This window comes from Rhinoderma darwinii, chromosome 1 (assembly GCF_050947455.1).
Source record: "Rhinoderma darwinii isolate aRhiDar2 chromosome 1, aRhiDar2.hap1, whole genome shotgun sequence".
NCBI lineage: Eukaryota > Metazoa > Chordata > Amphibia > Anura > Rhinodermatidae > Rhinoderma > Rhinoderma darwinii.
In genome coordinates, this window is record NC_134687.1 from 532025443 (window position 1) to 532037693 (window position 12251).

General features: G+C 41.6%; 1 protein-coding gene across 1 annotated transcript in view; it reads left to right on the top strand.

Moving 5' to 3' along the window:
* Positions 1 to 7847, top strand: part of ERAP1 (endoplasmic reticulum aminopeptidase 1) — a 71018-nt gene extending 63171 nt beyond the window's left edge. Inside the window, exons 14-19 of the mRNA XM_075837102.1 lie at positions 1415 to 1571; positions 1676 to 1860; positions 2866 to 3024; positions 3841 to 3981; positions 4060 to 4141; positions 5729 to 7847. Of these exons, the coding sequence (XP_075693217.1) occupies positions 1415 to 1571; positions 1676 to 1860; positions 2866 to 3024; positions 3841 to 3981; positions 4060 to 4141; positions 5729 to 5875 (871 nt within the window). The 3' untranslated portion in view covers positions 5876 to 7847. The remainder of the gene's footprint in view (positions 1 to 1414; positions 1572 to 1675; positions 1861 to 2865; positions 3025 to 3840; positions 3982 to 4059; positions 4142 to 5728) is intronic.
* Positions 7848 to 12251: the final 4404 nt, after the last annotated feature.

A 12251-nucleotide genomic window follows, 5' to 3' on the forward strand; every position in this document is an offset into this window, starting at 1 on the left:
AGATAGTACCGCACAAAATAAGCCTTCACTTCTCAGTCGAAAAAAATAAAATAATAAGTTATTGCTCTCAGAATATGGCGACACAAAAAGGTACAAAGTATTTTCCTAAAGGGGTTAAGATTGGGCACAATTTATCAGTGCGACACCGGCCACACATCTATGGATTATTATTTATTTACCGCATTCTTATACCCTCTTATTATGTCCTGATGTTCTCCGCACAGATTACAGATGCCCCCCAAATTATAAACTGAAATACCAGCAAAACCCCAAACAGAACTTGATCCCTGCGGCCCGCTGGGATCATCCTCCCTCACCCTTTGTCTATGAACATTTTATGAGCAAAAATAAAAAGGATTTTTACTCAGGATGGTGAGTTGCCGCTTTTTCTCTTACGCTTTTCTTTGAATTGATGGATAGCTGGATACTTACCCTTTAGCGGAGTATCACCGTGACCTGTTATATAAACACCCCCCTCCCCCCGGAGACATACCCGCTCCTAGGATAAAGGACTGTGAGTAGTGCCGACCTATTAACTCTCTTTAGTTTTACATAATGACCCAATGGTTTTTTCTGACATTTACAAGACACTGAAAAAAAAGAAAGGAATAGACTAAAAAAAACTGCAAATAAAAATGTAACATTTATATGTTGGTGTTATGCTATATGATTACTAGAACAAATAGCTAGAATAAAAAACAAACAAACATTCTCTGTACTACTTTTTTACAAGATATAAGCCTAATATTAAAAACAAATAATTAAAACGGTAAAAATACCACATACCCCGGACCTTTACCGATTAGGGTTCTCATTAAAAATAATAATTCTGGCTTATCAGTTACACATGAATTACATTTTAGAAAATTTTATGTATAGGTTCAGACCGCACCAGATATGTGGAAGGATGGGGTTTTGCACGGATAGGGGCCCAACCCAAATATGAGTATAAAAGAGTATCCGGCACACCAATTTTGAAACAAAGGTATTTTTTATTTTGTTTTTAATGCCAGTGGCAGAGTGCGACATTTCGGTCTAAGTGACCTTCATCAGGCATGGAGCCGTGCTGGAAAACTGCATAGACGAGCGCTAGTGGTGCTGATAGCGGCTGGCCGCTGTGTCATGGCAGTTTTGCAGCACGGCTCAGTGCCTGATGAAGGTCACTTAGACCGAAACGTCGCACTCTGCCACTGGCATTAAAAACAAAAACAAAATAAAAAATACCTTTGTTTCAAAATTGGTGTGCTGGATATTCTTTTATACCTATATTTTAGAACAGGCATACTGCACTGATAAAAAGCCAGGAAAGTTGCATATAATTACAGGTTTACTGTATACAGCCAGCGTTATCTGTGCCCCGCTCCACCCACTCAGCCATGATACATGTAACTAGCAGTTGTTCTTTCCTCCTCAGCATTGGTCGCCTACCGATTGACAAAGCTCTCAGCTTAACAATGTACCTGACAAAGGAAGATCGGATTATGCCAGTTTTCCAAGGAATGGATGAACTGATTCCTATATACAAACTAATGGAAAAGAGAGACATGAAGGACATTGAAGATCAGATGAAAGTAATTATAGATAATTAATTATTTGCATTGAACAGCAAAAAAATGTCATTATTGTGCTCCAGTCTGCTGAACTTTGTTGCCATTTACCCTTTTCCTCTCCACAGGCTTATATTCTAAACCTTCATCGCAACCTTATAGATGCCCAGTCATGGACAGATGATGGCACAGTGTCTGAGAGAATGCTCCGTAGTACACTACTTCTCTTTGCTTGTTTCCGTAAATACCAGCCATGTGTGGAAAAGGCCCAGGAGTATTTTAACAACTGGAAGGAATCCAATGGTTCATTAAGGTTTCTGCATATTTGACAGTATTTAAAGGACTTGTCCAAAACGACAAAAGAAAAGTAATAAAATAACAACAAAAAAAGCTTAAAGGGACGGTTTTTCACAGGATAGGTCATCCGTATATGATCAGTGGGGGTTCGATACCCAGACCCTGCACCGATCAGCTGTTCCGTCAGGCTCCAGCACCGGAGGTTTGCCAGTGGCCGGTGCCAGAAGCAGATGGCTCTGACCACTGTAGAGTGAATTCAAGTGAATAGGCGCAGAGCTGCAGTAACCTAGCACAGCCACTATACAGTGGTCAGAGCCATCTGCCCCACTGCTCTAGCCCCAATGGCAATTTCATCACATTTTCTGCTGCTTTTTTTTGGACTCTGAGAACGCCCCTGAAGATCATTTAAAATCTTACTTTAGTAAAACAAAAAAATCTCTAATATGTTTTTCTAAGTTCACAACAGCTTAAAGTAATTAACTTAAAGCTGTTGTGTGAAATAACACAAATTACACTCTTTGTGATTATGTTCATTACAACCAGATCCTCACCATACGCCCTGCTTGTGTGCCCAGAATAACAGAGCCTTCATTGGGGGGAAATCATTAAGACTAATATTTCATATGTTCGTTTGCTGCCATAAATTATAATTTATTTGTTGGGCCACTGTGGCCTCGTCCTCTTCTGAGATGCCACGCCTTTTTCATGCAACGCAAATTGCAACTTTTGGGCCCTTCGTGACTTTTCTATACAGGCGTAGAAAGGTTGATAAACTCTGCCCATTCCGTCAATCCTCTGATGTGTTCTATCTTGACCAACCACATTGCAGTATAACGTAGGTCTGTCTTCCTAATTTGGGACAGAGGGACCTTTTGGGACCAATCAGGCTCTAGGACCCAAGTGAAAGGCAACCTCTGCGCCCGCTATAGTTACACATGTGTATTTTATTCTACAAATACCTGTCTCCCTGAAGATACAGTCTCTTGTTCTGAAAACCTGACTGCCTTTTATCTTTTCTCAGCTTGCCACGTGATGTTGTCTTGGCTGTTTATGCTGTAGGAGCTCAAACATCTGAAGGTTGGGACTATTTGTTTGAAAAATATAAAACTGCTGCAACCGGTGAAATGCATCTCATTGAATATGCATTGACTATTACTCCGAGTCAAGACAAGCTGCAATGGTAATAATGCATTTCATTTTGTTATATAATGATATATTAGCTTATGGTGTGTATTTTACATGTAAAGGAGTCTTCCTACTAATAACATTTATGGCATTCTGATAGGCCATACATTTTTCATACAACCGCTGGGACTAGGCATGTACTATATCTTTTTAACTTTATGACAGTATATAGAGATCCACTTAAGATAAATTGTACACAAAAGTGTTTAATGACAAGGCAACGGCATGACATAAACCACTGATCAGTGGCGTTCTGGCCACTAGTCCTTCGTAGGATCTTGAAAATTGGGTGATTCTAGTCACTGCTGCCTGTCTAGATGTCTATTTGAGTGAATTCGGCACTTTCGTGACTCCCATTCTCAAGGTTGATGGCAGACCCCCACTGATCTGTGTTCAATGTCCTATCAACGCATCCTAAAAGATTTTTGTGGGAAAACCCCTTGAAGATCAACCTCCCATTGACTGTAGAGTTCTCCCCCATCGATGCATCTCTAAGTCTCTGTTCACATTTACCTTATTCACTTTCTATCACAGGTTCCAGTATTTTTGACAGCAAGAATAGTGTAATGTGCAGTGCTATTCTTGCCATCAAAAATACCAGACCCCATATGATACCGGATTCTGAATGCGTTAGTAGGTACCGGTCACTCCTCAGGCATTTAAAAAATGACAAGTATTCAGCCGTCAGCACCAAAACTGTTCTAGTTTTGGAATGGTTGGGGCAGTTCAAGTGTTAGCATAACTATATTACAGTAGGTTTAGTGTTTCCTGCTCACTATGTTAATATAAAATGTTTTCCCATCTTACCTAGGCTCATGGAGGAGGCTTTAAAAGGAGATCTTGTAAAAACTCAAGAACTCCCACACATTGTTGTCTCTGTGAGCAGGAACCGAGTTGGTCACATGTTGGCATGGAATTTTTTGAAGACCAACTGGCATCAACTCATCCAAAAGTATGTGACGTCTATCAGTAAAGTTGATCATTTACATGCAAGGTGTGTTCTCCTAATTGAAATGTTTCTATATTTTAGGTTTGAGCTTGGGTCACGTACAATTGGAAACATGGTTATTGGTGTTACAAAACTGTTTTCTACCAGGGAATGGCTGGAAGAGGTACCAGAATAACATATTTTTTTTCCAATTTTGTTTTTATTAAAGTTTTACAATACTTACAAATAAAATATTACTGCAATCGTAGTAGAACCTGACACCAAGCTTTAGCCTTTCTTAAAAAAATGCATCAAAACAGTGTGCTATTCTAGTCTAAGGGTACGAACCCACTGGGCGGATAGGCTGCGTAAAAGCACACAGCATATCTGCCCTGGAACCGACAAGGAATTCCGTAAGAAAAACTGCACCGAATTGTGGTGCACTTGTCAGGCGGCATGTCCGCAGCAGAAATCCTGCAAAAAGTTTATACTTACCTCCAGCCATATTTATGTTGACACATCCCTCTCTTCTGAGCGTAGCCCGACTTCCTGCAAAGACGCTGTAGTCTATGTGACCGCTACAGCCTTTGAGTGGCTGCAGAGGTCACATGAGATGAAACGTCATCCCAGGAGGCCGGGCCAGGCTGTGCTCAGTATAGAGGATCGCAACGCTAGGACTACGTCTGGTAGAATAAGCTTTTTTTAATAATGTCAAATAAAAAATAGCTCTTTTCTTTCTCTCTCACTTACGATTTCTGTAGCAAAATCACAGCGTTTCCCCCACAAAGTCGCAACCCATTCCTCTTTGTTGTGGGTTTTACCTCCCATTGAGTTCAAATGGGGAAAAACCAGAACAGAAAAGCAGCGATCCCGCAGCATAAATTGACATGCTGCGGATTAAAATACTGCACCGCAGGTCAATTTATAAACTGTTTTTCGGCAGCTTTTTTCCACTGTGTGTAGATGAGATTTGTTCAAAACTTATCCACACTGCTGTTACTGTAATACGCTGTGGATTTTCCGCAATTAAATCAGTTTGCGTAAAATCCACGCGGTCTACGCCTAGTGTGTACTTACCCTAAGGCCTGATTCACACGAACGTGTTAAATGTCCATGGGACGGCCGTTGAAACAGCGACCGTCCCACGGATCTACGTTATTCAATGTGGCCGTTCACACAGCCGTTGTTTCAACGGACCGTGTGAAGGGTCCGTGGGAAAATAGGACATGTCCGTTCTTTTCACGCATTACGCATCTCTCCATAGACTTTCAACTATGGTGGATGCGTGACATCATATCCCACAGCGCTGAGCACGGATGCACCTCGGACGTGAAAAACTGCAGCTTTTCACGTCCGAGATGCGCAGCGCCCGTGTGAATCAGGCCTAAGGGCAGCTTCACACGCAGCTTTTTTAAGAAAAACGCCATATTTTTTGTGCCATTTTTTGGTGCAAAATACGCTTCTGTCAGATGTTCGCTTGAAGTCACTACAAACATGGCGTTTTTTTTAGGTAACGACAAAGTGTGTTGCATTTTTATAGGGTATTTTTTTCAGCATAAATAATGTGTTGCAAAGAGGAATCTCTGAATCACATGATTTGCAAAGTGAAAAACGGCATATAAAAAACACACTATTTGCAAAAAACCCCAGCAGAACATAGCATGCCATAGACATTCGTAGTATTTACAATAGATCTATTCCTGTTTTTAATGAATGAGAAGAGTGAATGTGTAAATGCAGCCATTATGAAATCTATTCATTTCTTTTTTAGGTAACACATTTTTTTGAATTGTTAAAAGAAAATGGTTCCCAGCTACGATGTGTTCAACAAGCAAGAGAAACTATGGAGGAAAATATCAGATGGATGGATAAAAACTATGACATTGTTAAAACCTGGCTAGAGAATAACCGTTTATAGATATTTTGTTTGTCAGAAATCTATTGTCATGCCGTATGATGACCTGATTGACATTACTGGTAGGCAGCCAACACTGAATTGTAGACAACACTGATGGGCCCATTTAATTCAGAAAGCCTTAGGGTAGGGCCATACGGAGCGGCCCTTACACGGTCGCAACGCGGCTAACAATCACGCCGGCACCATGTTCGGTGCGGCTGTCAAACAGCCTGTTAGTGGCCGCATGTTAACGTGGGTAAACCGTCCCTTTATCTGCAAAATCGTGCAGCCATGAATTAATACACCCTTTATGGCCGCATGATTTTGCAAATTACAACAACTTACCCCCTATTCGTTCTCTATGGCAGCGCCGGAAAAAGACGAACACTGCACTCGGCTATCTCCGGCGCTCCCATAGAGAATTAATGGAGCAGCAGTGCGCATGCGCATGTAACCGGAACACCTCTTAACGAGGTATTTGACAGCCGCTCCTACATAGTGCCAGCGTGGTTGTTGGCCACGTTGCGACCGTGTCAGCGCTGCTCCATGTGGCCGTACCGTGAGCTGGATGTATCCTATTTGATCGCCCCTCGTAAGATATATAAAAAAAGGATCATTGTGTACAAACTACTTTAAGTGGTCCTGTCACCTACACAATGCACCTAATCAAATTAATATTATTTTTGGGAATAACATTTGACATAAAACAGCTGCTAAAGTGTGCAAATGATTGGTTTACTTTAAAGAAAATGTTAAATCGTTGAATGCCATTTTTTTTCTATACTAATTAGGTCCATACACAGCGGGTGATGGCCTACACCTCACTGCAACGGGAGGAATCAAAGATCACTTTGATTTTGCCCGTTTAACACCTTAAATGCCACGGTCAATCGCGACCGCGGCATTTCAATTGTTAGCATCATGGGGTGCCCCCTCAAACACGACATCACGCCCACCCACCACCCCCGCAGCACGATCGGCTGGCTACAATGGTTGTTATGGCAGCCTGGGGGCCTAATGAAGGTCCCCAGGTCCGCCATCTTTGTACTCCTTTGGAGCCCTGGCAGGGCTTCAATGAAGACTGTCAGCATCACGATATACTGCAATTCATTTGTATTGCAGTATATCATGCAAGCGATCAAATGATCGCTGCTTCAAATCCCCTAGGGTACTAATAAAAAAAGTAAAAAAAACTGTTAAATAAAGTGGGGTTTTTTTATGTTCCAAAAGAAAAAAGTATTAAGAGTTCAAAAAACCCCCCTTTTCACATTTTTCCCCTAAATCAATGTTAAAAAAAATAAAAGTTAACATAACTGGTATCGCCATGTCCGTAGAAGTCCGGACTATCACAATATAGAGTTGCTTAACCCGCTTGGTGAAGGCCGTAAAAAAAAAATATATATAAAACACACAAATTACTGTTTTTCGGTCACCTTACCTCTCCAAAAATATGGAATAAAAAGTGATCAAAAAGTTGCATGTACCCCAAAATGGAATTGGTGAAAACTACAGCTCCCCCTGCAAAATTTAAGCCTTCACACCTCTAAATTGATGGAAAACTGAAAAAGTTATGGCTCTCAGAACATGGCGACACAAAAGATTTTTTTAATTTAGCAAATAGTTTTATTTTTTTTAAGTGGTAAAACATAAAACAAAACATATAAACTTTTTTACGTTTTTAACACCTGATGGACGCCGTAAAAAAAATGGCGTAATCGCTGTTTTTTGCCCATTTCACCACACAAATAATTTTTTTCAGCTTCCCAGTACATTATGCGGTACAATAAATGATGCCATGGAAAACTACAACTAATCCCACAAAAAACAAGCCCCATATGGCTATATCGACGGAAAAATAAAAAAATTATAGCTTTTGGCAGGTGGGGAGGAAAAAACAAAAGTCAAAATCCGAAAAATTATTCAGGGAAGGGGTTAATAAGCCAACACTCCTGATGGAAAAACCACTCTTCTAATAAAGTTTTAAAAAAATGTAGATTTTTGCATTTATTTTTTAGTTTCAAAAGGTATTTATTGGTATATCATGTTAAGAACAAAGAAAATAATACAATGGAAAAACAGTCCCCACGCAGGAGGATAAAATGAATAGTGCGTTTACCAAACAAGTATACTTATATGGGGGAAAAGGGATGTGGAGGGACATAGGGTGAATGCATAGAAATTAAACATTCGAGCCTTAAACTTATGTGACTAATATGTGCACTTTAAGTGTAGAGTAAGTACCTTTTCTCTTTAGGAGATCATTTACAATGTAATGGTATACTGGAAGTCAGGTGAATATGTAGAGGAAAGCCATGGGTCCCACACCGCCCGATAAAGGTGGAACGAGTCAGTTCTCACCGCCTCCAACTTTTCAAAGATAGCGATACGATTAACTCTATTAATAACCATAGAGAAATCAAGATCCACGGTACGCCATTTTGAGGCTATATAAATTCGAGCTGCCAGAAGTATAAACTGGGCAAGTTTAAATTTGGAATTAGCCATTCTAGGAGGGATAGCCCCCAGTAGACACGTGGGTAGCCGTTTCGGGACATTAAACTGGCAGACATTGGAAATTAAGGTACAGACATCCGTCCAGAACGAACGTGAACACTCGAGGGCAAGACTACCAAATATGGTACATAGTACCCTCAAGGCTACAACCTCTAAAACAACTGTCCGAAACCGTGGGATAGATGGTGTGAAGCGTCGACAGAACATAGTAAGCTCTATGGAGCAATTTTGTGGACGTCTACTCCAATGATACTTGCCAGCTTCCCTTACTTATCGTGTCACAGCATTGTCTCCACTGTGAAGGTGAGAGCTTGGTACCCATGTCCTCCTCCCATTTCAACATGTACGGCAATTTGGTATCAGGGTGAGGTGTATTAAAGATACTATACAACATAGATAACAAACCCAGAGAAGGTGAGTAAAGTAGCATTTTTTCTATAATAGTGTAGGATGTACTAAATTGGGCAGGGACTAACTTGTGCAAATAGGAGAATATCTGGATAGCCCTGTACTGCTCGGATATGGGGGGAGCATGGGCTTCAGTAAACTGAGCTTATGTGTTCAAGCGTCCCTCCTGGGCTTTGGTTAAGCGTTTAGAGTACCACCATTGAAAGTTAGATTGTTGGAGACCTGAGGGGAAGCCTGGATTCCCAATAACAGAGGTCATCGTGGAATATCTAGATTGTAAACCATGCCTAAATCTAACTGAGCGCCATAATAGTAAAGACTGATAGGAGAGAATCGAAAGATTCTTTAAAGTTGCCGGCAGGGGTGAGGCCATCCACATCAGTGCGCCCCAAGAATATGGTGTTAACTGAGCCATTTCGAGGGAAACCCATATCGGCGGTCTATCTAATGGAAGGTGTGTCAATAGTAATTGAGCTACTCTAGCTGCCTTGCAATATTTTATCAGGTTAGGGACTGAGAGACCCCCAATAACTGATGCTAGGAGCCCGGCTCCCTGCACTGTGTTCGGTCCGGGACTTGCGGCCGAAATACGTTCCGTCCATTACGGACGTAACATGGTCGTGTGAACCCAGCCAAAGAATCAACATCAGTTTGGGAGAGTTGAGGGATATTTATATTAGCCAAAAAGTCCTTCACCGCAGTCTCAGAAGGGGGGAGGATGAATTAGCATACAATGTTTGGTAAAAAGTGGTAAAGACATCATGAATATATTCTGGTTTAGAGGTGGTCTGTCCTGAGCGTGTTTGAATACGGAGCACCTGGTTTATCCTTTGACGGGCCTTAAGCTGCTGGGCCATCAGTTTATCAGGCTTATTGGCCTATTTATAATATTTTGATTGTGTCCACTGAAGGGCCTTCTCTGTCTTGTGAGTTAACAACATATCAATCTGAAGTTTGGTATCCTTGATAGCACGAATTAGATAGAAGGAAGAACTTCTTTGGTTGGCCGCCACTAGTCGGGCGAGTTTGGCTTCTAACGCAGTCTGAGCCTGGGACCGTTCTTTTTTAAATTTAGAAGCTAATGCTATTATCCTGCCCCTTATAAATGCCTTATGGGCTAGCCATATAGTATGAGAACTAACATCAGGAGTGGTATTATCTTCAAAGTATTGTGAGAGTTCAGTCTGAATCTGTGACTGAATAGTAGGGTTGGATAAGTGAGATTCGTTAAGTCTCCAGGAGATTGGCATAGTTCCTCGCTTGGAGAAATCAAATTCAGCTAAGACTACATCGTGGTCAGACCAGGCTGATAGTACGTGTCTTGAATAGGCCAATAGTGGAAGGGAGTTAGTAGAAGCACGGATCATATCAATGCGGGTATATATATGATGGGCTGGGGAGAAATATGTATAACCCGTTCTCGATCCATTATGTTCTCTCCAAGTATCCGCAATAGAGAGCGATCCCAGAATCCTAGCTATGAAGGGTGTTTGGCGACGTGTATGTCTGCAGGGGGTAGGTGAGGAACGATCCAGTGTGGTATTCATAACAAAATTAAAATCTCCACGCCATATTAAATGTTGGTATTGTAGAGAGAGTAACGTACCGTGCAAACATTCAAAAAAATAAAAGTGGATCGTCATTTGGGGCATAAGAATTGACAATACATATGGTTTTATTGTATAACATACCGAGTATGATCACAAACCTGCCCTGGGGATCTAATCTAGTTTCAGTTACTTGGAAAGGAAAAGTGTTCTTGATTAAGGTGACCACTCCTCGGGACTTAGAGGGGAAGGTAGAGGAATAAAAGGTGGTATACCTGCGATAAAAAAATTTAGGATGGGACGTGGGTGTAAAATGAGATTCCTGTAAACAAAGTACACCAGGAGCTTGCTTAATATATGAAAGGAATGCTTTTTTCCTCTTCTGCGGGGAGTTAAATCCCCTAACATTATGGCTTAGTATTCTACACATGATATGTGTATAGAAGAGGCTTCGGCCAGGCAATTATGCAGATAAGAGAGAGATATTAGGCATACAGCAATGTGTGTAGAAGTGACATGCGCGTTTCACGTAGATGCTTATAGGTGTTAGCTCAATTTTAATAAACATACAACAAAAAACAAGTGTCCAAAGAATTAGTAGAGTATTCAGTGACCGGATAGTGCCCCTAGGGGTGCACAACTATGCCACATAGAGTCTCATATAACAAGCTAACATGATGGCCGACAACACTAAGGGTATGTTCACACGGCCTATTTACGGACGTAATTCGGGCGTTTTTGCCCCGAATTACGTCCGAAAATAGCGCCTCAATAGCGCTGACAAACATCTGCCCATTGAAAGCAATGGGCAGACGTTTGTCTGTTCACACGAGGCGTATATTTACGCGCCGCTGTCAAAAGACGGCACGTAAATAGACGCCCGCGTCAAAGAAGTGACCTGTCACTTCTTTGGCCGTAATTGGAGCCGTTATTCATTGACTCCAATGAATAGCAGCGCTAATTACGGCCGTAATGGACGCGGCGTTCAAGCGCCTGCACATGCCGGTACGGCTGAAATTACGGGGATGTTTTCAGGCTGAAACATCCCCGTAATTTCAGCCGTAACGGACGCCCTCGTGTGAACATACCCTAAGCCTGAGGATAAAACCGAGCCTTAGAGTCCTCTGGGTCACGGAGTAGCACATAGAGCTTGGGTAAGGCTTAATATATAGAATGGAAAATAAAGACCCTTATAGTACAGGGTGGGCCATTTATATGGATACACCTAAATAAAATGGGAATGGTTGGTGATATTAACTTCTTGTTTGTGGCACATTAGTATATGGGAGGGGGGAAACTTTTCAAGCTGGGTGGTGACCATGGCGGCCATTTTGAAGTTGGCCATTTTGTATCTAACGTTCGTTTTTTTCAATGGGAAGAGGGTCATGTGACATCAAACTTATCGAGAATTTCACAAGAAAAACAATGGTGTGCTTGGTTTTAACGTTACTTTATTCTTTCATGAGTTATTTACAAGTTTCTGACCACTTATAAAATGTTTTAAAGTGCTGCCCATTGTGTTGGATTGTCAATGCAACCCTCTTCTCCCACTCTTCACACACTGATAGCAACACCGCAGAAGAAATGCTAGCACAGGCTTCCAGTATTCGTAGTTTGAGTTGCTGCACATCTCGTATCTTCACAGCATAGACAATTGCCTTCAGGTGACCCCAAAGATAAAAGTCTAAAGGGGTCAGATCGGGAGACCTAGGGGGCCATTCAACTGGCCCACGACGACCAATCCACTTTCCAGGAAACTTCATCTAGGAATGCTCGGACCTGACACCCATAATGTGGTCGTGCACCATCTTGCTGGAAAAACTCAGGGAACGTGCCAGCTTCAGTGCATAAAGAGGGAAACACATCATCATGTAGCAATTTCAGATATCCCGTGGCCTTGAGGTTTCCATTGATGAAGAATGGCCCCA